This window comes from Neoarius graeffei, chromosome 15 (genome assembly GCF_027579695.1).
Source record: "Neoarius graeffei isolate fNeoGra1 chromosome 15, fNeoGra1.pri, whole genome shotgun sequence".
Lineage (NCBI taxonomy): Eukaryota > Metazoa > Chordata > Actinopteri > Siluriformes > Ariidae > Neoarius > Neoarius graeffei.
In genome coordinates, this window is record NC_083583.1 from 21183443 (window position 1) to 21209671 (window position 26229).

At 41.6% G+C, this 26229-nt stretch overlaps 2 protein-coding genes across 4 annotated transcripts in view; one reads left to right on the forward strand and one right to left on the reverse strand.

Annotated features, from left to right (window-relative positions):
* The window catches only part of traf3ip2b (TRAF3 interacting protein 2b), a 27378-nt gene extending 22731 nt beyond the window's left edge, over nucleotides 1-4647 (forward strand). The window contains exons 7-9 of one of the 3 annotated variants that reach the window (XM_060940988.1): nucleotides 552-668; nucleotides 822-896; nucleotides 3735-4646. In XM_060940988.1, the coding sequence (XP_060796971.1) occupies nucleotides 552-668; nucleotides 822-896; nucleotides 3735-3881 (339 nt within the window). In that variant the 3' untranslated portion in view covers nucleotides 3882-4646. Of the gene's footprint in view, nucleotides 1-551; nucleotides 669-821; nucleotides 897-3734 lie in introns of all 3 variants that reach the window. The other 2 variants (XM_060940989.1, XM_060940990.1) reach the window with 2 other exon arrangements.
* clcn4 (chloride channel, voltage-sensitive 4) overlaps nucleotides 4003-26229 on the reverse strand; it is a 25678-nt gene continuing 3451 nt past the window's right edge. The window contains exons 2-12 of the mRNA XM_060940987.1: nucleotides 21987-22141; nucleotides 21470-21569; nucleotides 21192-21379; nucleotides 16294-16416; nucleotides 15805-16011; nucleotides 15589-15669; nucleotides 14775-15320; nucleotides 14161-14347; nucleotides 13117-13512; nucleotides 12380-12596; nucleotides 4003-5439 (exon numbers count right to left, since the gene is read on the reverse strand). Of these exons, the coding sequence (XP_060796970.1) occupies nucleotides 5349-5439; nucleotides 12380-12596; nucleotides 13117-13512; nucleotides 14161-14347; nucleotides 14775-15320; nucleotides 15589-15669; nucleotides 15805-16011; nucleotides 16294-16416; nucleotides 21192-21379; nucleotides 21470-21569; nucleotides 21987-22141 (2291 nt within the window). The 3' untranslated portion in view covers nucleotides 4003-5348. The remainder of the gene's footprint in view (nucleotides 5440-12379; nucleotides 12597-13116; nucleotides 13513-14160; nucleotides 14348-14774; nucleotides 15321-15588; nucleotides 15670-15804; nucleotides 16012-16293; nucleotides 16417-21191; nucleotides 21380-21469; nucleotides 21570-21986; nucleotides 22142-26229) is intronic.

A 26229-nucleotide genomic window follows, 5' to 3' on the forward strand; every position in this document is an offset into this window, starting at 1 on the left:
GAGTGTGTTATATAAACAGCTATAGACAGTTGTTCACTCACCAGCCTCTTTTTTCTTAAGGTTAATAAGGCAAAAAAACATCAGCTTCTCATGTTACCAAGGAAGCATTTCACCAAGCACTCCATTCTGAAGTCTTTCCCATGTGACAACTTTACCACTGACTATTGCAAAGACCTGACATTGGAGACTCCTTCCATGAATTTAAAATGAATATTTAGGTCACAGAAAGCTTCACCATATCAAATTTAATAAAAAAGATCACCATATTAAAAATAATTGCATGTTTTAATCCATTTACTCTCAAAAAAATATTGTGTAAGAACAATATAAACCTTGCAGTCAGAACTACTGTCAGAGTTGCTGTTATAGAAGATGAATCAACACCTTCTGATGAATCAGAATCCTGAATGCAACGTGTGATGATAGAAGCCAAAGTCAGATCAATACAAGTTACAGTGTATCAAAATACTTGGCAATTCTTGGCAGCTCTGTGTCAAAAGCAACCACGACTACATCTTGATTACTTCATTTCCCTGTTTGTCTTTCTGCAGAAAGATTACCTCATTATCATGGTCATTAGTCTGAAGTATTTTGAGACAGTAACAGGTGCTGCTGTAGGTGTGGACTGTGATGAGAGGACCTCAAGCACTGTGTACATCCACAAGCAGGTATGCAGTGACTCATGATTTTTGTGTCTTTATAGCTTCACAAATGAAGAGCAGGTTTACTTTTGCTTCTGACTAGAGTTAATATCCTCTTCTTAATTGAAAACATCGATTCATTCCTGTAAATGTACTGCTTTCGTTTTCTTTGTGATTCAGCTTCAGAGTGAATTCATTCGGAATGGCTGCAGGAACTTCAGGGTCGTTCCTGTGCTTTTTCCTGGGGCTAAGAAGGTAAATGTTTAGCTTAGTAGTTAAGCTTCATCGCTACTCACTAGGAAGGTTGTGAGTTCAAATACAAGGGCTGCCAAAGAGAAGTCATACATGTCAACCTTTAGTTACCCATGCCCTTACAAAATCTGTACTTTTCCCTTACATACACCCATGAGCCCTTATACACAAGAAAAAATTACAATATATAATCCAAAGCACCGATTGCTTTATTCCACATGATACACTCCTATTGTAATAGGCATATTTATCACACTGCATCAAGTTAAAGGGATCAAATAAGCATGTACTGAATACAAAGAAATTTTAGATCCCAGAGAAAACAACTGAATTAAAAAGGACTATATGTCTTGTCAAGTAAACAATTATCTACTAAAGAGAATGACTGAACTATAAACTTAATTATTTAATATACATTGTATCAGTAATACCAGAATTATTGATGTAAATTTTGCAAATAAAATGTATTAATATTAAATAGTTCACATCACCTACAATATTACATTCCACTAAAGAAAATTACTTGAAATATAACAGCAGTACTAAGTAGGTATGTTAATTAAAATAGTAGGTTACATGTAATAAATTATATATAATCATGCCAAACAGTAAACAAAAGTTAGTAAAAGTTCCATTTGAGAAAAAAGTGTTGACGCCACAAGCAGTGTTAGATCCAACTAAAGATGACTGACCCACATCAAGTATATTATGTAAACAAGGATAAGTGAAAATATTAATAAATTATGAAGTTAAATTGAAAATCTTCCCAGTAATTTATAACAAGAATTTAAATCTTATTCCTTTTTGGAGTGTTCTTTGTTGTACAAAGATGTTGCAGATTTGGCACTAGCTATAATATCACTGCTTGGGTAGCAGTTGTAGCTCCTCATCACAGTTCATTTTAATTTGCAGATATGCAGTTAATGTGTCTGCAGCCATTTCTGTACTCAGTATGAATTTTCCTAACCAATGAAAAAGCCCTCTCACTATCTGCATTGCTATGTGGGAGGCACAGCAAAGCAGTAAAAAGTTGTTTCGGCATTGGAAACCTGGCAACACCCAGAGCAGTTTTTACATCGAAGACCTTTCCCCAATATACATCTATTATTTTCCTGGTCAATAAAAGAAAATCAGAGCACGGCAAACATGTAGACGGTGTTAAATTGCTTCCATCCCCTACTACACATTTTAGAGACAGGTTACCAACGGTCGTTACCACCATTACTCTTCATTCAATACTTTTCCAGTTTACTGACGACTGATGGTAGTAACGAGTGTTGGTCATCTGTGTCTACATGTAATGTCTATCAGCAATTAATGTTTAGGGAAGCAAAACCAGAAATCACCGGGTAACTACAGTTGCCGTTGTATAAACGGCGACTCCCAGTATCGCCTCCCTAAATTATCATGATAATGGAGGAAGCTTTCCTACATGCAAACAGTAAAAACTTAAAAAAAAAAAAAAAAAAACCACAAATGCTTACCTGTGCAGTCTTTGAATCAAGAAACTTTTTTTTTTTTTTCCGCTAGCTGCGAAAAATGGTCTGCCACAGTCGGGGGGATGTTGTGTTCCATGAGAAATTGGCAGAACATAACTTCTGCAGCCATCACAGAAGTCTGGGCAGTCCGAGCCGATGTACTTAAATGACCAAGAAAACCATGTGCAACTATAAAACCACATAAATCGAAAATAGTTCCGTTTCATTGGGCATGCGTGTTTGAAAAAATAAACGGTGGATGCTAATAAAATTCTCGGAGTAACGGAAAAAATCTCTGATACAAAATGTAATTTTCCCGTATGAAAATCAGTGTACGCCATATTAGCCAAAAAATTGCATTTTCCCGTACAAAATACGGGGAAACTGTATAACTTGACATGTATGAGAAGTGGCTGAGACATTGAAAAAGGCTCAACAGCACAGTTGTATGCTTTGATCGAATGAATGGATATAAGCATATAGTAAATGAATAATTGAAATTATTCTATCCATGTTCACTGGATATGAGCAATTGCGTGCTCCGATTGGCTACTCTATACAAGGTTATCAGCTCATAGAGAAAAACAAAATGGTGGAGCGTGTTGCTAAACCAACCGAGGACGAAATAAAAACTCTACTCGAAAACAAAACCCCCCAAAATACAAAAAAAGCAACAAGATATGGAATGAAAGTATTTGATGGTAAGAACGTCTCTTTTTTATTTTTCAAGAATTATTATTATAGCATTTTTCACAAATTGCTCCTGTCATTTTGCTGGTTTGTTTACATTCTAAACCGAAAGGATTTTGTCAGATGGTTTGTATAAAGTTTTGATCAAATTTACAAAAAATAAAAATGCTCCGTTTCTCAAAATCCAGTGAATGTGGATAGAATAAAACAATTATTCCAATCAGTCTCATCATACATGGCTTATAGCTGACTCGGCGCTACGTGCCTCGTCGGCTATCAGCTCATGTACGACCCGATTCCGTGGAATAACTGTTAAATGTAGCAATCTCTACCTAACTTGAAAGGTCAGAGACAATAAGAACTGATATCACATTATTTCTGGCCGTATTTGTGAACCAAGGGTTTCATATCATCTTTAACCTCAACTTTTTAACATCCTGGGATTTGAAAAGTGTAAAATTTCACCGTATTATACTTGAATATGTGTGGTAAAACCCTTCACATAGTGAAATTTTGACATTTTCTACTTTATATAGTTCCCAAAAGCTACTGAAATATATTTTCCTTTTGCATGTATTTTCAAAAAGCTTTGAGATATTATATACTATATATTATATTCATATAAAAGTAAACTCTGTACGTTTTCATCTCCTATTTCACTTTTGGTCCTCAGAGCTACGTTCCCTTTTGGCTGCAGAACACATACGTGTACAGCTGGCCCAGAGATCGGGATGATATTCTGCGCCGGCTCATGCGGGTGGAGAAGTACAATCCCCCACCTGTCGGCCTACTGCCCACCATCTTCTCAATGCCTATCTAACTAGCCAAGATGCATTCGGGACAACAGCACCAGCGCAACAGAGTTTTAAAAGTTAAAATCTGCCTAGCTAGATGATGCACACGATGGGACATGCACAGTCAGTATAGATACAGGTGTTAAATGTAATGTCTACCATCATGTACGAGAAGAGATAAGGATTAGAGATTATAAAGTAAATTATATGTACATATAGTATGGAGCATATACTAAATGTGCATTATAGCTAATAAAACTGGGTTACTCAAAAATATTGAAATATGTGGAAACAGGTGAGGAAAACAGTCTTCAAGAAAGATGTGCAGGAGTTGATTAAATGATTTAATAATCATAAGCTGTGCAGATTCCCTTTTCCTTTTTTATTAATTTATTAGAGGGTTTTTTTTTGCATATAGCTGGCAATTAAAACAATTAGGCTCATACCATTTAACACAGCTCTGCTATTTTGAATTTTAGTACTGAGCAAATGCAGAAAGTGCACATAAAATATACAAACTTGCCTCACTCACAAAAAATATAACATAACATCTGACTTTTTGTATCAGATCTAAATAAATTCACGTTAAAATAATAAATATGAGCAAAATGTGGTACTACCATAATCCTGATATTTAAGGCAGATCTGTTGCCATATTGACACTCCTGACAAGCTACTCTGTTTTGTCATGCAAAAATGCAGACCCTTTCCCTAATCACTAAAACTTAATCATATAATATAGTCTGTACCTTAGATTTAATTCTGTAATTAAAGCCTGCATAAAATAAAGCATCTTCAATGTGGATTGATTTGTTTTGTGAGTGTAACAGAGTAAAACTACTTCAAGGTCCCCTTTATGGATCTGTTCCAATTTCTGTTTGTTACATCCCTTATAATAGGGAACATTTTATAAAGTACAAAAGCAAAGTCTAATGATTTAAGTTAAATTAAAAAAATGAGTATGGCAGCAGCAGTTAGATCAACACAAGTTACAGTAACTTAAAACACTTGACCTTTTTTGCACCTGATGCACAGCAACTTTGTGAGGCTATGTCAAGTTTGTTACAAGTCCACTGAAATTTTAATAATAAGAAATCCTAACCAGGGTAGCTGGAAGCCTGTTACTGTCTTCTGACATCATATTATAATTACCTTTCTGTATTTTACACAAGACCCACTGTCATTTACAACAGGTTGGGGTTCAGACAACAAGCACTGAATACTATAAAGAGAGAATTTTTTCATTTATTCTTAAGAACATATGCGACTGTATCTCATGGTACCTGATTGCCTCTAAACGTTGCCATGCACAGCATCCAAAGTCTTCATTTCAGTTTCTGATCTTTTTTGGCCCAAAACACAAAAGGGTTTGGTATTACACTTCTACACGAGTAAATACTTGCAGTTACAGTAGTGGTGCACTATTTACAGTCTGTAAGGTTCATGAGGTCACTGGCCTGACAAGGTGAAAGGTCAGAGATGGAGAAGGGCTTTTAGTTGAACATTATTGACTCAGGGTCCTGGTTCATCATTTGAGCCATGTGTCGTAGCACATCTTTCTTAGTGATGATCCCGAGTAACCGTCTAAGGAGCAGAGAAATATGATGTTATAATATGAAGTCAGAAAAACTACACACTCACCAGCCACTTTACTAGAACACCTGTACAGTACAACTGCAGATTCATCCAGTTACCTAATCAGCCAATCATGCGGCTGCAGTGCAATACAAAAAAATCATACAGATACAGGTCAAGAGCTTCAGTTAATGTTCACACCAAACATGAGAATGAATAACAAGTGTAATCTCTGTGACTTTAATCATGGTGTGGATGTTGGTACTAGATGGGCTGGTTTGAGTATTTCATAAACTGCTGATTTCCTGGGAATTTCACACACAAAAGTGTCTATATTTTATACAGAACATAACAGTGGAACAGAAACTGTGACTCCATTTTGCATTGGACCACATCACATTGTTAATCATTTTGCTATGTCAACACACCCCACTATGCTTTATTCCTCACTTACAGTAGTGATCCTTTACAAAAATCTCACCTATTTGAAAAAGTAGATTCAATAAAGAGCAATAAAAAAACATTTTAAAAAACAGCATCAATTTACTGCAGATTTTAAAGAGGAACAAGCAGTATTTTTGTATTTTGTACTTATTTTTTTTCTATTTGTTAATTGCTTTTAAAAGATCCTTCTCTCCCCAGCAGGGTTTTTAGATTGATGGTTCTCTTGATTTTTTTAAGACTAAATGTTTAATGTAAATGTTTAATGACATAACACAATCTTGCCATGCAGAAACATTTCAGCTCTGATGTGCCCTCTAGTGGATATTAGATTTCAATCCTTGAAATCCACAAAAGTTGAACGATCAGTACTTTTACATGTATACTAATATTCCATTATTATTCTGAATATGACGATATTCAGAAATTGATACAGGCCATGTAAACAGCATATCCCATTTGGATATCCCAAATTTGGCATTTTTCTATTAAGACATGGAATATGCCTATATTGTTCAGGTTTTAGTACAACCCCAATTCTGAAAAAGTTGGGACAAAGTACAAATTGTAAATAAAAACGGAATGCAATGATGTGGAAGTTTCAAAATTCCATATTTTATTCAGAATAGAACATAGATGACATATCAAATGTTTAAACTGAGAAAATGTATCATTTAAAGAGAAAAATTAGGTGGTTTTAAATTTCATGACAACAACACATCTCAAAAAAGTTGGGACAAGGCCATGTTTCCCACTGTGAGACATCCCCTTTTCTCTTTACAACAGTCTGTAAACGTCTGGGGACTGAGGAGACAAGTTGCTCAAGTTTAGGGATAGGAATGTTAACCCATTCTTGTCTAATGTAGGATTCTAGTTGCTCAACTGTCTTAGGTCTTTTTTGTCGTATCTTCCGTTTTATGATGCGCCAAATGTTTTCTATGGGTGAAAGATCTGGGGCCTCATTTGTAAACGATGCGTACGCCACATTCTACGCAAGCTTCGGTATTTATGAAAAGTGAACTTGACGGTAAAATGTGCGCACCTCCACGCAAGCTCTGACCCATGCGTACGCACACAAAAAAGGAAAACGCGGAAAATGCGATCTCAGGAGGAAACGGGGAGGACGACCCGAAATTGGTTCAATAATTGAAGTTTAACACAAACATAACATCGCGCATCAAAGACGTGACTGACTTAACATTTATAATCCTTAATTTTGTGCACGTGTCTGGGTGCAGGTGATTAATGCGTAAATCCTAAAAGTATTTGTAACCATTCTTAGACCATTTCTAAACATTCAACCCTTTACTCATTCAGTTATGTTGTAGGTGACAGTGGGTATCCGCTGAAACGGTGGCTGCTCACGCCATTTATGAACCCCCAAATGCCTGAGGAGACCACTTACAACCTGCGCCACAGCCAGGCACGTGCTGTTGTGGAGCGCACCATTGGGCTCCTGAAGGGCAGATGGCGTTGTCTGGATGCCACGGGGGGAGCGCTATGTTACAGACCCGAAAAGGTCTGTAGGATTGTTAGGGCCTGTGCTGTGCTGCACAATGTGGCACAGCTACAAAACGTGCCTTTGAAAGCTGAAGAGGTCAACCTTGATCTCGACCCCGATCCCTATCCCCAGGCATTCCACCCAAACGCAGGAGCCGTGCGCCAGCGCGAGGAGGTGATGCGTCACTTGTAAATAATTAGGTATGGAAACAAATGATTACTTTAAGAAATTCTTTAATGCTGGCATTTAATGCAGACAACTCATTTTTTATTTCCTTTAACTCGCGGGCGACCTCGCGGACGGCATCCACATGTTCCCGCTGCACCTGCAGCACTGCATTTGTTAGGACACAGGCGCTGGTGGCTGGTTTCAACATGGATGCACATGCATTGGAGGCCGTGGACGTCCTTGGGACCTCCGCTGCCACAGCCGACACACTGCTGGCCTCACTGGCACACCCAGCAACTCCGAGGGAATTTTTTTGTTAATAAAATACTTTTTCTGGATGAAGACTCATTTCAATTAATTTCACACCCATTTCAAACAAGGGGGCACACGTGCAATGTGAGGTGGTTCCTTGATACACAACCAAAAAAAAATTACATACCCGAGTCCTCCGCTGGTTCATGTGGCCCAGCATCGGTGTCACCCTCCTCCTCACGCACAACTCCACTCAGGAGGGTTTCCCCTATAATGCCAGCCAGTTTTTGATCCAGTGGGGTGAGCTCCGGCTCCCCCTTCCCCCCGCCCGTTGCACGGACGCTTTGGCGGTGTGCCGCGATCCTCTTCTTGGCGTCCACCTTTATGTCGGACCATTTTTTTTTTTACCTCTGCCATAGTACGGCCTTGTGAAGCTACAGAATTGACCGCATCGGCCACATGCTGCCATTCACACGTTTTTTTCGCATTTGTAACTCCCGTATTATGGCCTCCAAACAAAACAGCTCGACGCTGCTCCACTTCATCTACTAGCACTTCAACTTCACAGTCGGTGAAGTTGCGCTTCTTTGTCTTTCCTTCTGTTTTGGGCATGTTGTCCACAGATATCAATATTCATTAAGGGCGTTTCGCTGAATATTTATAGGCAATTGTGGGTGTGTCTTGAGGTACGCACAGGTTCCGCAAACTTAGAGTGGATTGTCATTTATAAAGGGAAATTGGCGTGGAACATGCGTGCGCACGGTTTTCATCTCATCTCATCTCATTATCTCAAGCCGCTTTATCCTTCTACAGGGTCGCAGGCAAGCTGGAGCCTATCCCAGCTGACTACGGGCGAAAGGCGGGGTACACCCTGGACAAGTCGCCAGGTCATCACAGGGCTGACACATAGACACAGACAACCATTCACACTCACATTCACACCTACGGTCAATTTAGAGTCACCAGTTAACCTAACCTGCATGTCTTTGGACTGTGGGGGAAACCGGAGCGCCCGGAGGAAACCCACGCGGACACGGGGAGAACATGCAAACTCCACACAGAAAGGCCCTCGCCGGCCCCGGGGCTCGAACCCAGGACCTTCTTGCTGTGAGGCGACAGCGCTAACCACTACACCACCGTGCCGCCCTGCGCACGGTTTTATAAATCAGAATATTTCTGTGCGCACGCACATTCTGAGTTTCGTGCACACGCCATCTTCTGGCGTAAATCCTGTGCAAAGTTTTATAAATGAGGCCCCTGGACTGCAGCCTGGCCAGTTCAGTACCCGGACCCTTCTTCTACGCAGCCATGATGCTGTAATTGGTGCAGTATGTGGTTTGGCATTGTCATGTTGGAAAATGCAAGGTCTTCCCCGAAAGAGACGTCGTCTGGATGGGAGCATATGTTGCTCTAGAACCTGGATATACCTTTCAGCATTGATGGTGTCTTTCCAGATGTGTAAGCTGCCCATGCTACACGCACTAATGCAACCCCATACCATCAGAGATGCAGGCTTCTGAACTGAGCGCTGATAACAACTTGGGTCGTCCTTCTCCTCTTTAGTCCGAATGACACGGCGTCCCTGATTTCCATAAAGAACTTCAAATTTTGATTCGTCCGAACACAGAACAGTTTTCCACTTTGCCACAGTCCATTTTAAATGAGCCTTGGCCCAGAGAAGACGTCTGCACTTCTGGATCATGTTTAGATACGGCTTCTTCTTTGAACTATAGAGTTTTAGCTGGCAACGGCGGATGGCACGGTGAATTGTGTTCACAGATAATGTTCTCTGGAAATATTCCTGAGCCCATTTTGTGATTTCCAATACAGAAGCATGCATGTATGTGATGCAGTGCTGTCTAAGGGCCCGAAGATCACGGGCACCCAGTATGGTTTACCGGCCTTCACCCTTACGCACAGAGATTCTTCCAGGTTCTCTGAATCTTTTGATGATATTATGCACTGTAGATGATATGTTCAAACTCTTTGCAATTTTACACTGTCGAACTCCTTTATGATATTGCTCCACTATTTGTCGGCGCAGAATTAGGGGGATTAGTGATCCTCTTCCCATCTTTACTTCTGAGAGCCGCTGCCACTCCAAGATGCTCTTTTTATACCCAGTCATGTTAATGACCTATTGCCAATTGACCTAATGAGTTGCAATTTGGTCCTCCAGCTGTTCCTTTTTTGCACCTTTAACTTTTCCAGCCTCTTATTGCCCCTGTCCCAACTTTCTTGAGATGTGTTGCTGTCATGAAATTTCAAATGAGCCAATATTTGGCATGAAATTTCAAAATGTCTCACTTTCGACATTTGATATGTTGTCTATGTTCCATTGTGAATACAATATTGGTTTTTGAGATTTGTAAATTATTGCATTCCGTTTTTATTTACAATTTGTACTTTGTCCCAACTTTTTTGGAATCAGGGTTGTAGTATTCCTTTGTACATGCATACAGCACTTTTGGAACATGCATCTCAACTCTGACACAAGGCTTCTTGTCGGTCTGTGGTCAGCTCTGCGTTGTACACAAAGCAACAAGACAACAGTTTGCAAGGCCACATGTGAATGGGAATATTAGTGGAATATTCATTTTCATTAGCCATGTAAACAGTTTAGTTGGAATATCGTCTTTCTCAGAATAAGGACAAAAACCAGAATATGCTGTGCATGTAAATGTAGTGATTGCTGCTTACAGTGGGGCAAAAAAGTATTTAGTCAGTCACCAATTGTGCAAGTTCTCCCACTTAAAAAGATGAGAGAGGCCTGTAATTTTCATCATAGGTACACTTCAACTATGAGAGACAAAATGAGAAAAAAAAATCCAGAAAATCACATTGTCTGATTTTTTCAATAATTTATTTGCAAATTATGGTGGAAAATAAGTATTTGGTCAATAACAAAAGTTCATCTCAATACTTTGTTATATACCCTTTGTTGGCAATGACAGAGGTCAAACATTTTCTATAAGTCTTCACAAGGTTGCTGGTATTTTGGCCCATTCCTCCATGCAGATTTCCTCTAGAGCAGTGATGTTTTGGGGCTCTCGCTGGGCAACACAGACTTTCAACTCCCTCCAAAGATTTTCTATGGGGTTGAGATCTGGAGACTGGCTAGGCCACTCCAGGACCTTGAAATGCTTCTTACGAAGCCACTCCTTCGTTGTCCGGGCGGTGTGTTTGGGATCATTGTCATGCTGAAAGACCCAGCTACGTTTCATCTTCAATGCCCTTGCTGATGGAAGGAGGTTTTCACTCAAAATCTCACGATACATGGCCCCATTCATTCTTTCCTTTACACGGATCAGTCGTCCTGGTCCCTTTGCAGAAAAACAGCCCTAAAGCATGATGTTTCCACCCCCATGCTTCACAGTAGGTATGGTGTTCTTTGGACGCAACTCAGCATTCTTTCTCCTCCAAACACGACAAGTTGAGTTTTTACCAAAAAGTTCTATTTTGGTTTCATCTGACCATATGACATTCTCCCAATCCTCTTCTGGATCATCCAAATGCTCTCTAGCAAACTTCAGACAGGCCTGGACATGTACTGGCTTAAGCAGGGGGACACGTCTGGCACTGCAGGATTTGAGTCCCTGGCAGCGTAGTGTGTTACTGATGGTAGCCTTTGTTACTTTGGTCCCAGCTCTCTGCAGGTCATTCACTAGGTCCCCCCGTGTGGTTCTGGGATTTTTGCTCACCGTTCTTGTGATCATTTTGACCCCACGGGGTGAGATCTTGCATGGAGCCCCAGATCGAGGGAGATTATCAGTGGTCTTGTATGTCTTCCATTTTCTGATAATTGCTCCCACAGTTGATTTCTTCACACCAAGCTGCTTACCTATTGCAGATTCAGTCTTCCCAGCCTGGTGCAGGTCTACAATTTTGTTTCTGGTGTCCTTTGACAGCTCTCTGGTCTTGGCCATAGTGGAGTTTGGAGTGTGACTGTTTGAGGTTGTGGACAGGTGTCTTTTATACTGATAACGAGTTCAAACAGGTGCCATTAATACAGGTAACGAGTGGAGGACAGAGGAGCCTCTTAAAGAAGTTGTTACAGGTCTGTGAGAGCCAGAAATCTTGCTTGTTTGTAGGTGACCAAATACTTATTTTACAGAGGAATTTACCAATTAATTCATTAAAAATCCTACGATGTGATTTCCTGGATTCTTTCCCCCCATTCTGTCTCTCATAGTTGAAGTGTACGTATGATGAAAATTACAGGCCTCTCTCATCTTTTTAAGTGGGAGAACTTGCACAATTGGTGGCTGACTAAATACTTTTTTGCCCCACTGTATGTATACAGGACTCATATGCAAACTCATTTATCAGGATATACACTCACTTTCCACTTTATTAGAAAGTTGGTTTGAGCATTTCAGATACCACTAATCTCCTGGGATTTTTACATTAATAAAGTGGACAGTGAGTATACATATGTGTGGGTGCAGATAGATGGATGGATGGATGGATGGATAGATAGAGACAGACAGAGATTTAAAGGCAAGTTAATAATTATTCCTGGTCTAGGTTGGTATATTTTTTCTTTTTCCACTGGACTGATACTGTGTGTTGATTAGGAGCTCTTACCCACTGCGAGTGACAAGGCACTGGCGAAGGCCAAGCTTGCGAAAGATGTCTACCACAGTCTCCATAGGTGTGTGGTCAGTGACGGTAAAGGGGCTGAGGTTAAGGATGCGCCTCAACTTTAGTGGCTGTGGGTTCGAGGCTGGCAGCTGGGGTGCATCCTCAGTGAAGTACACGACTGAGTTACTCACCACACCATCCTGCTTCTGACGGGCAGTCTCTGAATTTATATGGACAGAGGAGATGGCATGAGTTATATAATGAGGCAGGAGAAATAAAAAAAACAGTATAGTATAAAGAAAATATAAAAAACAATTTGTTAAATTTTATTAATTACATGTTATCACATAGGTGATTCACAATTTTTGCATTAACAGAACATAAAAGTCAGTAAGAGTTACTTAAAAGTGGCCAAATAAACTGTGTGAAATAAAAGAGCTGAATTGTTTCTTGTCTAGATAAATGTTATATGTAGAGCCTGGCATCATAGAAAAAATTTGCACTTCATAAAGATTCACAATCATTTCTGCCCCTTGTCTTTCTGATGTTGGCTGCTGACTGAATACGTGTTTTAAGAGAGCTGAACATCAGCTCAGTGGATGAAATTCAATGTACTACTGGTATCAAATTCAAATATTGCCCAGCTCTAGCTATAATGTGGAACCTAATACTACAGAAATAAGAGTAAATAAAAATTCTGCTTCTCTCCAGAACTGCAGTGAGCGTAAGTTGGTGCTTACTGACAGCCAGGGTCAGATCCCTGCGTTGGACAAAACCAATGAGCCTCTCGGACTCGCGCGAGACGACCACAGGGAAGCCATTGTAGTCCGTCTCTTTGATGAGCATCTCAACGTCCTCCACGGTGGTGGAGTCCTGTGTGAGTACAGAGAGTGGCGGCTCATTCCTGCGTGGTCGCATCACATCAGTGGCCAGTGTGCGGTGGGTGAACTCATCCTGGTCCAGGTACGGATAACCATTCAGACGGATGTGTGCCTCATAAATTCCCTCTTTACCGAACGCATCCGCCACCCACTTACTTGTAACAGCTGCAGCCATTAGTGGCACAATGTACTCTAACCCACCAGTCAGCTCAAACATGATGACAACCAGAGACACAGTCATCCGAGTGACTCCACCTGAGAGGAGGAGAAAGAGAGTGAATAAGTAAGAAGGAGGCAGGGATGGAGAATTGGACAAAATTAAAATTGTTCATCAGATTGCAGTGTAACAATCATGTCTGCATGTTGCACTACACTGAACATCAATACAGTCGATATTTCTCCCAAAACAGATATTTCAGGTTAAGTAATTATCACAGGTTTCTTTTCACACAGATGAATTTCCTGTACTTTCACCACTGCACGATTTTATACAGTATGTCACTTCTGCTGTTCATAGTTTTTTCCCAAAAGGGAGGCAATAAGTAAATCATTTTGTTCCTGTTTATGGAATGATTGTAATATTTATTTAATTAACATTTGCTCAGCACAGATTAATGGTTCATGTAAGGCCTTTCAGTCAAAGTTGCTTTCTTACTGTACACAAAAATGTAATTGTGCACAATAGTCACTTTTTCTAATATCGTCTTCATTCCATATATCAAAGAACACCTTTTCCTGATGAACCAAATTATTGATGTAAACAGTTTCTATATGATTACAATAGATCAAGTCTGTAGCTACATTCATGTTCTTAACAGTATAATACAGGTTAGACCACAAAATTAACCATAATTGTAAATTAATCCAGCAAAGCAGAGCCTCAATTATGCGACATTGTCTTACCAAGACAAGCTGCGGCCCCCACCATGGCGTAGAGGCCGGGGGTGACACAGTCAGCACCAGGGCGACACCAATTCTTAAAGATGATCCAGTCATGGTGGTGGTAGGCCATCTGCTCCACGGCAATGCCCACTATCCGTCCTGCAATGGCTCCAACTGCCATGCTGGGGATAAACAACCCTGATGGTATCTGGGCAAAGCAAAGCAGCAGCAGAGAAAACATTTTATTATACATCACTCACACAGTGCCCTCCACAATTATTGGCACCCCTTGTAAAGACTGGATGATCTGGAGCGATTCTGTAAAGAGATGCCCTGGTTTCAGATGCCTTGTTCTGTATTCTCCAAGCTTATAACATGTTATAGGGGAAGACTTAGTGCTGTTTTACTCTAAGAGGGAGGCTGCACAAAGTATTAATAGCAGGGGTGCCATAATATTAACGTGTTTTTGTTGAAAATATTTATGATGAGGGATTTGTATTTCTCGAAATAAATTTTTCACCAAAAGGTGGATTTTTTGTCATCTCTTTTAGTAATCTTTACAAGGGGTGCCAACAATTATGGCAGGAACTATATATACACATGATTAACATGCTTGAACAAAAGCAATGCCCTACCTTCATTCCAAAAGTAAAGATGGTGATGACAATCTTAAAGATCAATGCAAGTGCCAGCTGCCAGAGGGCGCTGTAGACCCCTGGCCCAGCTGGTCTGTCTGGTATATCATCCTCTGGACGGCTCATATTGGGGTTATTGATGTAATCGCAGAGTTGGGAGGACTCGAGAGCACCACAGTCATTAAATAACTCTGAGATGAGCTCGCTAGTGCTGCGGCGTGTGTATGGGTTTGGAAAAGCCAAGATGGCCGTGATGCCCGTCACCACAATTACCTCCAGTACAGGGTACCTGCCTAAGCGAGTGGTCTTCCTGCGGCGGCACCAGGCAATGTTACCCCGGATAAACAGGGTACCCCAGAGGCCCCCAAATACCCCAAGCAGGATGAAGGGAACTAGCTCGGCCATGTACCATGGTGTATGATATTCCACATAGAATAACACCAGGCGGTTGTTCCCGAATGGGTTGATAGAGCGCAGTGTGAAGGCAGCAACCAGTGCAGCGAAGAACGAACGCCACAGAGTCTTAAGAGGGAAGTAATAACTCACCTGAAAGAGGCATAGAATGTTTAGATTGGAAAGGGTTCATAACAGGAAGCTGTGTTCAATACCGTATGTGTACTCAAGAATTAAAATGGAAGATACTACAGCTCTAAACTCATTTTTTCCATTTAAAACATTCATTTTTTAACAAAACTCATTCAGAGAGCCTCACATATAAATTCAGTTTGTGATGCTGCACAATAAGCTCCATGACAGATAGGGATGTATATCTGGCTGAGATTTAATAAGATACTGTTTACTGTGATACGAGTACCTCCTCCAAGCTGAAAAGCACTCCACCGATTGGAGCACCAAATGCCACAGACACTCCAGCAGCCGCAGCAGCCGATAAAACCTATGGATCACACAAACACAGCATGCAATAGTGGCGTTATTCCCAGTCATGGGTCATACAACATTAGTAACTGCAGGATCAACACAACATCTTTTAAACAATCATAATATCTTCATAAACCAGCAGTGGTTTCACCTCTCTACGTTTGCCTTCATTCCTGCTATATTTAGAGAAAAGGCTGCAGAACAGGTTTCCACAGCAGCAGGCCACGTGCACCAATGGGCCTTCTTTTCCCAGACTGAGACCGGATGAGACAGCCAGCACCAGAGTGACCGTCTTAATCAGCAGGGTCCACTTCCCCAGGTAACCTCGGATTATAAACCCACTCAGGATTGTCTTAATCTGGCAAACAAAAGACACAAATTCAGTTCAGTTTAAATGATGTACAATATATAAACACATTTAGATTTTTTTTTAATGAGGAAGAAAATCTTCCACTGTCACAGCCTGTCATCTATTTTACTGAACAGAGAAAAAATGATCTACTCTTGCACCATTTTTAGAGTTTATATTTGCCATACGTTAATTTGCCTGAGATAATCAATTTCCTGTTAAAAAATTTCTGAGATATGACCATAAAAGCACATTTGTGTTTTGATTATTGTATAGAACAACAGCACTTACTTCTGGTATTCCTGATCCACAGGCATAGGGAGCAAACACTCGCACCAGAGACACAGCAAGAAAGGAGAAGAACAGTGCCCACAGCACATACAGGAAGTAATTTAACACATAAGCTCCAGCACCCTACAATACACAAGAGAAAACATAATTCAGCAATCCACTGAATTTCTGCACGGTCAATTTAAAGTAGCTCGCACTACACACTACTACATAATACAGCCTGACCAATATAAAACCAGCTGATATTAAAGTTCCATGAGGTGATCTGTATCACTGGAAATCAATTCAATTACATTAAAAAAAAAAGCACACAAAGCAGCTTGGGCGGCACGGTGGTGTAGTGGTTAGCGCTGTCGCCTCACAGCAAGAAGGTCCGGGTTCGAGCCCCGTGGCCGGCGAGGGCCTTTCTGTGCGGAGTTTGCATGTTCTCCCCATGTCCGCGTGGGTTTACTCTGGGTGCTCCGGTTTCCCCCACAGTCCAAAGACATGCAGGTTAGGCTAACTGGTGACTCTAAATTGACCGTAGGTGTGAGTGTGAATGGTTGTCGGTGTCTATGTGTCGGCCCTGTGATGACCTGGCGACTTGTCCAGGATGTACCCCGCCTTTCGCCCGTAGTCAACTGGGATAGGCTCCAGCTTGCCTGCGACCCTGTAGAACAGGATAAAGCGGATAGAGATAATGAGATGAGATGAGACAAAGCAGCTTTACAAAACTCTGGATGGAGATTTAGATCCCTAATGAGCAAACCAAAGGCAAGAAAAAAACTCTCTGAGATGACATGAAGATATAACCTTGAGAAGAACCAAACTCAAAAGGGAACCCATCTTCTTCTGGATGACACAAGACAATGGGATTATAAATCAGTATACAGTCATATAGAGAAAAACAAACAGTACTAAATGTAATGAAAGGATGTTTGTGAATGTTTGGGATAATCATATTGTTAATAGGAATCCTGGGAAAGAACAAAAGACAGACAGATAAATATTTATGACTATTAGAAGGTATACGTCTATAGTACCAAGGTGAGCTTATCCACTGAAACAGGAAGGTAAGTTTTAGGTGTAAATTGTTTTAGAGTCTTTAGACTATGCAATGTGAGACAATATGAGGTGAAATTCACATCAATCAAGCAAAAGTAATGGCTCTTTAAAATGTCTAGGTGACAAAAATAACTAAATCAAAGACTATAGGGTGTAATCACTCACTGCTCATGAACTGAGGCACTTGCCATTAAATCATAACAGATATTTTAACCCAATTAATGCAATTTGTGGGCCTTTCACACCCTTTCTATTCTGTTTCACCATATTGACAATTGTCAGAGCTTGAGTCTGAGCTTTTCTGAGGGCAGCACGGTGGTGTAAGTGGTTAGCACAGTCGCCTCACAGCAAGAAGGTTCTGGGTTCGAGCCCAGTGGGGGCCTTTCTGTGTGGAGTTTGCATGTTCTCCCCATGTCTGTGTGGGTTCCCTCCTGGTTTCCCCCAAAGATATGCAGTTAGGTTACTATGGGACAGCCTTGGCTTTTTTTTGCACCATTCTGTGTAAACTCTAGAGACTGTTGTGTGTGAAAACCCCAGGAGATGAGCAGTTTCTGAAATACTCAAACCAGTCCATCTGGCACCAACAGCCATGCCACAGTGAAAGTCACAGAGATCACAATTTTTCCCCATTGTAATGTTTGAAGTGAACATTAAGATGTCTGTGAAGATTCTCAGGTCATCCAGGTCATGGTAAACTGTGGGTGGTAAAAGAGAGCAACTGGACTTGCTTGAAGATTCTTGAAGACGTTTCACCGCTCATCCGAAAGGCTTCTTCAGTTCTGTCTGACTGGTAGGAAGCATCAGGTATTTATCCTCTCATGGATGAAAAGCTCATCTAAGGGGTCATTGAGTCATCCTGTTGGTGTGGGTCACTGGGGGCTGGTGGTGAACAGCCTCGAGAGTCGTTAGGATGATCAATGGATTGCCCGTTAGGGTGATCAATGGAATGCTGATTCTCTCTGTCCTGTGCGTCACTGAAAACAGCTGGGTTTTGGTGTGCATTCAGTTGTCTGGGAAGTGTGCCAAGGACTGCATTGTAGGTGGCTGATAAATGATGTCTTAGACCCCCACCTCTGCTCAGTGATGGCTGATCCAGGTTGACAAAAATGGCTTCTTTAACTCCTCGCTCATACCAACGATCCTCTCTGGCTAAAATGCGTACGTTGCAATCCTGAAATGAGTGTCCTTTGTTGTTAAGATGAAGGTAGACAGCAGAGTCCTGGCCTGAGGAACTGGCTCTCCTGTGTTGAGCCATGCGCCTGTGAAGCGGTTGTTTTGTCTTCCCAATATACGAGTCCGTGCATTCCTCACTGCACTGAATGGCATACACTACGTTGTCCTGTTTGTGTCTGGGTATTCTGTCCTTAGGGTGGACCAGTTTCTGCTTCAGAGTGTTACTGGGTCTGAAATGTACCGGAATGTTGTGTTTGTAGAAGATCCTCCTGAGTTTCTCAGATAGACCAGAAATGTAGGGAATGACAATGTTCTTGCATTTGTTCCTGTTATCCTCCTTGTCCGTTCTGTTCCTTTTTCTGCTCTTGAGGAAAAACCAGTTGGGATACCCGCAGTTCTGAAGTGCTTTCTTGATGTGATTCTGCTCCTTCTCTTTTCCCTCTATCATTGCAGGGATATTCTGAGCCCTGTGTTGCAAGGTCCTAATGACCCCCAATTTGTGTTCCAGTGGGTGGTGAGAGTCAAAGAGTAGGTACTGGTCTGTGTGTGTGGGTTTCCAGTAGACCTCGATGCTCAGGCTTCTGTCTTGTCTAATGTGTACATCACAATCCAAGAAGGCTAGATTATTCCCACTGACGTCCTCCCGAGTTAAGTTGATGTTAATATCTTCTGCATTGATGTGCTCAGAGAAGGCTTCCACCTCATGGGTTTTGATTTTAACCCAGGTGTCATCCACATATCTGAACCAGTGGCTGGGAGCAACTCCTGAAAAAGTGGTGAAAGCTTTATGTTCCACTTCCTCCATGTAAAGATTGGTCACAATAGGGGATACCGGTGAGCCCATGGCGCATCCATGCTTCTGTCTGTAGAAACTTTCATTAAACTGGAAATAAGTGGTAGTCAGGCAGAGGTCAAGCAGGGTGCAAATCTGGTCTGTGGTGAAAACCTGCATTCCCACCACAGAAGCAGTTGAATCTGTTAGAAAACGACTCCTTCGAGACAGCACCTTATTGGATAGAACGAACCTCACCACAGACCAGATTTGCACCCTGCTTGACCTCTGCCTGACTACCACTTATTTCCAGTTTAATGAAAGTTTCTACAGACAGAAGCATGGATGCGCCATGGGCTCACTGGTATCCCCTATTGTGGCCAATCTTTACATGGAGGAAGTGGAACATAAAGCTTTCACCACTTTTTCAGGAGTTGCTCCCAGCCACTGGTTCAGATATGTGGATGACACCTGGGTTAAAATCAAAACCCATGAGGTGGAAACCTTCTCTAAGCACATAAATGCAGTAGATATTAACATCAACTTCACTCGGGAGGACGTCAGTGGGAATAATCTAGCCTTCTTGGATTGTGATGTACACATTAGACAAGACAGAAGCCTGAGCATCGAGGTCTACCGGAAACCCACACACACAGACCAGTACCTACTCTTTGACTCTCACCACCCACTGGAACACAAATTGGGGGTCATTAGGACCTTGCAACACAGGGCTCAGAATATCCCTGCAATGATAAAGGGAAAAGAGAAGGAGCAGAATCACATCAAGAAAGCACTTCAGAACTGCGGGTATCCCAACTGGTTTTTCCTCAAAAGCAGAAAAAGGAACAGAACGGACAAGGAGGATAACAGGAACAAACGCAAGAACATTGTCATTCCCTACATTTCTGGTCTATCTGAGAAACTCAGGAGGATCTTCTACAAACACAACATTCCGGTACATTTCAGACCCAGTAACACTCTGAAGCAGAAACTGGTCCACCCTAAGGACAGAATACCCAGACACAAACAGGACAACGTAGTGTATGCCATTCAGTGCAGTAAGGAATGCACGGACTCGTATATTGGGAAGACAAAACAACCGCTTCACAGGCGCATGGCTCAACACAGGAGAGCCAGTTCCTCAGGCCAGGACTCTGCTGTCTACCTTCATCTTAACAACAAAGGACACTCATTTCAGGATTGCAACGTACGCATTTTAGCCAGAGAGGATCGTTGGTATGAGCGAGGAGTTAAAGAAGCCATTTTTGTCAACCTGGAACGGCCATCACTGAACAGAGGTGGGGATCTAAGACATCATTTATCAGCCACCTACAATGCAGTCCTTGGCACACTTCCCAGACAACTGAATGCACACCAAAACCCAGCTGTTTTCAGTGACACACAGGAGGACAGAGAGAATCAGCATTCCACTGATCACCCTAACGGGCAATCCATTGATCATCCTAATGACTCTCGAGGCCGTTCACAACCAGCCCCCAGTGACCCACACCAACAGGATGACTCAATGACCCCTTAGATGAGCTTTTCATCCATGAGAGGATAAATACCTGATGCTCCCTACCAGTCAGACAGAACTGAAGAAGCCTTTCGGATGAGAGGTGAAACGTCTTCAAGAATCTTCAAGCAAGTCCAGCTGCTCTCTTTTACCACCCACAAGTGAACATTAACTGAAGCTCTTGATTTGTGTCTGCATGATTTTATGCACTATGCTGCTGTCAAGGTATAGGCTGATTAGAGAACTGCATAAAACAGCAGGTGTGTGGGTGTAGCTAATAAAATGGCCGGTCAGTGTATGAAATTACAGGATATAGGCTGATATTATCCGAATTTTTTGTTCATGGGCATTTTATTAAACAGTAGATGAGTGTCAGCTTGTGTCCTCCCCTACCTCAGTGTGTCCTGTCATCAACTCGGCCCATTTCTGCCACTGAGGACATTTGTCCCTGTCGGCAAACGTAGTCTCGTTGGATGTCCAGCAGCACTGCTCATGGCTGTACCAGAATGCAGATAGACAAACTCCCTCCTTCAGGTCCGTCATCCAGTCCACAGCCAGGTCTATCACTCCAGCCAATGTGCCTGAGGCAGAAGGAAGAGAATAATCACTCTGACCATAAGCCAATCAGTACTGACCAATCCCATATGAAGCCACTGAGTTACAGTATGTACCTGACAGTAGTCCGATAAGCAGCATGACCACCCATCCTGACCAAGCATCCAGTAGGCTCTTTACAAACTCCCAGATAGATTCCTTCCTCCTGTTTCGAATCTAAGGACAATATGACCACTCATTCAGTTACAGTATATAGCCAAACATCCCAACAGCCATGCTCCAAATTCGAGTGGAAAACCTTCACGGAAGAGTGAAGGTTATTATAACAGCATAAGGGGTTAAAATGTAGAAATAAATCAGGAATGTGATGTTCAAAAAGCACATGTGTGTGATGGCTCAGGTGTCCATAGACACTTGTGAACACTAAATTAAACACTTCAGGCTGTTCTGGCGGCAAAGAGTGGCAGTAACCCTTATTAGGACCTTAAAATTAATATATTATTACAGGTTATTTGTCCACCCCGGTGTGTTTCACCACTCATCCAAAGGGTTTTCAGTTTCGTCATCGCTTACATTTCTGTAATTCCCATTTATGACGTTGTGAAACTTGTTAAACTTGTGTGGCTTTCATACCTTCCTGTGGCGATCGGTGTCTCTGGATTTCTCCCTGAGCCAGTCGATGGTGTGGAAATCCTCATATGTGCCCACATCAGGAATGGGCTCATCTAGGAAATCCATTAAGTTCCCAGCCCCATTCATCTCCTCTGTGGGGGTGGCATTGCTGATCACTTAAGAAAAGATCACACTGTCAGCTAAAAACAAATCTAACAACATGGCTTACAAGTCAAAAATGAGCAAGACTTACAAGTTGTGTTTTTACCAAATACATGTATTACAGTGTCCCACTGTACACAAAGTACCGGTTACAGAAAAATCAATCAAGTTCTAGATAATAAGTGCTGTAAAAAATTTGCAAGCTGCAAGGAGCTTCTTAAAGGTCCCATGGCATGGTGGTTTGTTGATGCTTTAAACGGGCTCGTGGAGGTTTCCGGATGTTATATCCGCAGCCTTTCTCGAAATGAACCCTCGGCATGTAGATATAGCCTCCTGGGAGAAAGCCCCATTTCAGCGCTTTTCCCAGTGCATCGTTTTGCTAATGAGAAGCAGGAGGCGGGGAAGGGTAGAGGGTGGGGGCGGGTCTTATCATTAATATTCATGACATGTAAACGTGTTACCTCTGATTGGCTAACAGCACTGTGACGCTACCTCCAGTGGGTCAGAACAAGCGGATGTGGGTGTCTTACTATGGCGAGAGAGAAGGAACAAACCGCGAAGGGAAAAACACCGCGCGCTGACGTCATTAAGGTGCGACGCGAGGAAATAAAATAAATTCAACAAATGTTTGGGTTTTTACTGAACAAACAAACAAATAAAATGAACGAGTGACTTAAAAAAAAGAATGTGGGTGTCTTTGTAAAAACTGTTTTGATTGGCTATTATAACAGAGCATGCTGCATGCTTTTTGGTTTTGTAGCGCAGAGTACCTGGCTAACTGCAGGAAGCGGTTAGCTGCACAGCTAATGTAGCCACTGCAAGGCTAACGTGGCACCGATTTTAAAACACGGCAAAACATAAGCTCATAAGTTACAGTCAATTTCCAGACTAAACTCAGTTTAACAGAGCATGCTGCATGCTTTTTGGTTTTGTAGTGCAGAGTACCTGGCTAACTGCAGGAAGCGGTTAGCTGCACAGCTAATGTAGCCATTGCAAGGCTAACGTGGCACCGATTTTAAAACACGGCAAAACGACTTAACAGTTATACACTTACTTGTTCGGTGTTTGTGGCTGATGCGGCAGGGATGCTTGGTACAGACCCAGGCTTCAGTGACAGTTGATGTGCAAAACCTGCCCTGTACTGTCCCAAGTTGTGGAAACATTCATCAGGAAAATGCTTCCGACAAACATACACCGTCTTAGGTAGACTCGACAGCGTATTATTGGAGTAAATAAAATTAAGCCACTGCGTCTTCAGGGGCTCTCCCGTCGGCAGTAAAAACATACTCCTTTCTGTGTTGTCACATCCATGTGCAGCGCAACTTCCATGTTTGGTGGCAACTTTTGAGCTGGGCGGGCAATCCATACAGTGGGTGGGAATCCGGGGGGGGGGGATCATCTCCCTTGCTGACGTAGGCAAGGGAAGAGTTTATCAACGCGCTGTTTTGACGCGCCATTCTCAAATGTTGGGCATAGTTTGGTTTACACATTATGAAATTTCTAGCCACTGGGGTGATTTAAGGAGGTCAGAGGAACTCATTTTAACGTTAAAAAACCTCAGAAAGTGAAAATTTCATGCCATGGGACCTTTAAAATTCTCAGGGACAGCATTATAAAACAACACTCACTACAGAGCCATAGCAAAAAACTTAAAGCATATAAAGCATATACACAGAGCCATGGCCTCACTTTCGTTTATAAATGCTTTGAGACCTCAAGAATGGCACAGGAATAGTTTTAAGCATTAACAATAAATCTAATATAGTAATTTTTATGATTAAAGTGATTTATATAGATAGCGGTCTGAGTGAATGGTCTTGATGTCCGTAACGTCACAACAGGAAGTCTATCGGTCTCATCGCCATTTCTGCTATACTAAAACACAGAGCTGACTGCAACTCCGATCCTCCATTTTGAGCTAATTTATCGCCATGCCATGTAGATGTGTTGCTGGCCGGTGCAGCAACATGACAGAAGGTGGATTTATGTTGCATTCATGGCCCAAGAATGTTCAAACTGCAAAGATTTGGACGTGTTTTGCGAGAAGTTCACGGGCACAGTGGGCGCCTATGAAATGGTTTCTCCTCTGTTCTGCACATTTTACTGAAGACTTGTACGAAACCTCTGATCTGTTGAGGAGCGTTGGCTACAAGCCTGTATTGAAAGAGGGTGCAGTACCAATAATTAAAGAAAAAGAAAACTACAAGAAAAGGAAAGTATTTATTTTTTAAAAGGAAAGTGAGTTCAGTTGCACCAGTCCTCCCAGAGTGAGCCAAGGGTTGTTGCTAAAACCCGGGATGGGACAGGACGTGACATATCGCTTGGGCAGTGATACATATCGCCCCGCAGTTGTTACTAAAACTGGTAACATCCCGTTCCATCCCGGGTTTTAGTAATTGCCTGAGCCCAGCAGTAATGGCGGAATACACAGTATGAAGGAAAGTCAATGAGTGGAGCAGCCGTCTTATTTCTAAACTGGATATCGCTGCCATCTCGCCCTTACGTGGAAGAAGTGAATGAACGGAGAACTGAATGAACAACTGAAAGTCAGATTGTTTCAAAAACAATCGGCCACAAGATCAGCCTTTAAGAAGCGAGAACACAGACAGGTAAGCTCCGACTCTCATTTGGATAAAAAAACCCAACACGTTTACCTGCATTTAGATTAATACATGTAACTTGTATCTGATTATTTAATTAGCCTTTTACGTTTTATCAGTGAAAATGCATGCATGTACATGTATGTTGCATAAGTTATAACACCTATCCTGTTTTAATGAGAGTCAACCCACAGTCAGTGAAGTCAAGTCAGTCTTAGTTGAGCAAGTTGGTAACGGGATTCCTTACTTTCACCATAAATTTTTATTTAAATGACTTTGGTCTATAGCTGTAAAAGGCCTCGGCCTTAAAACCAGTTCTTGCTGTGAAGTCACGGCATGGCTGGCTCACCGGGGCAGCTCAAATGCCAACTTTGCGGTCGATTTTTACTCTCAAAAATACATATTTTTTTATTTCCATTTATGCAGCATACAAGAGTCAAGGATGGAGATACGATCCACTCAGAAATGTATTTAAAAATAAAGGTTCTGCGTATCTCCTTTAAACATCCCTGCCGGCACAATGGTTTGATAATATGCCGGTGAATAGTTCAAAACGAATTGGGATTTCAAACTGCACTCTCAGCCTAATGATAAGGTGGGCAGGAGTGAAGTCAGCATTTACGCGAAAAGAGTTGCAGTACGATCTGAAAGCAGCCATAACAACAGTTATACAGGGAACAATAAACAATTAATTGGACCGCTTTGCTACACATCATGTAAAGCTTCTCTGCAAAAAAGGAAGCCAAGAGATGCATGACAAAAAAAAAAAAAAAAATCTATGAAGGATTTTGAAATTGTGAGTCCATCAGGGAAACCAGCTTAATCTTGGGGAACTGAATCCATGAAGAATGTGCCAAAATTTAACCATAATCCAGCTGAAAGGTAATTATTTCTTACCATAGATGTCTTGAAGCTGTAACTGCCAACAATGGCCTTGACACAAAGTACTTAGGTTGGTAATTTGTGATGTCTGAGTGCTTTTTTCCCTTTCAATTTATTTTTTAAACATATCTTTCTTCAGGATTATGAATACACACTTTTTTGTTCATATTCATAAATCCAGTAATGTGTGTAAATTTAAAATAGATGTACATTATACATTGGAAGTATATTAAATAACAAAAAGAAAAGTGCTTTAACAGTTGCTTTCCCTCAATGTATAGGCCATTTGTGCTGTAATGTGTGTCTTGGAGCCACAAGTGAAAGCTGAAAGTGACCTTGACCATGAACAGACTAACACCAATGGAAATGTTGTGTTGGCATTTTATTTTGAGTCTGTTTAGGAGGGATCTCAGTTGGCCCTGAAAAGTGTGAAGAAGAAGAAGAAGAAGAAGAAGAAGAAGAAGAAGAAACAAGCTCACCTTTCACTGCCAACCAGGGTTTTACTTTAGTATATTAGACACATACACTGCAACCCCACTATAATGAGCTCTTTTACTACGAGTTTTCGCATATAACAAACTAAGTTTGTGTCCCCCACCTTTAACAACAATGAGTCAGCC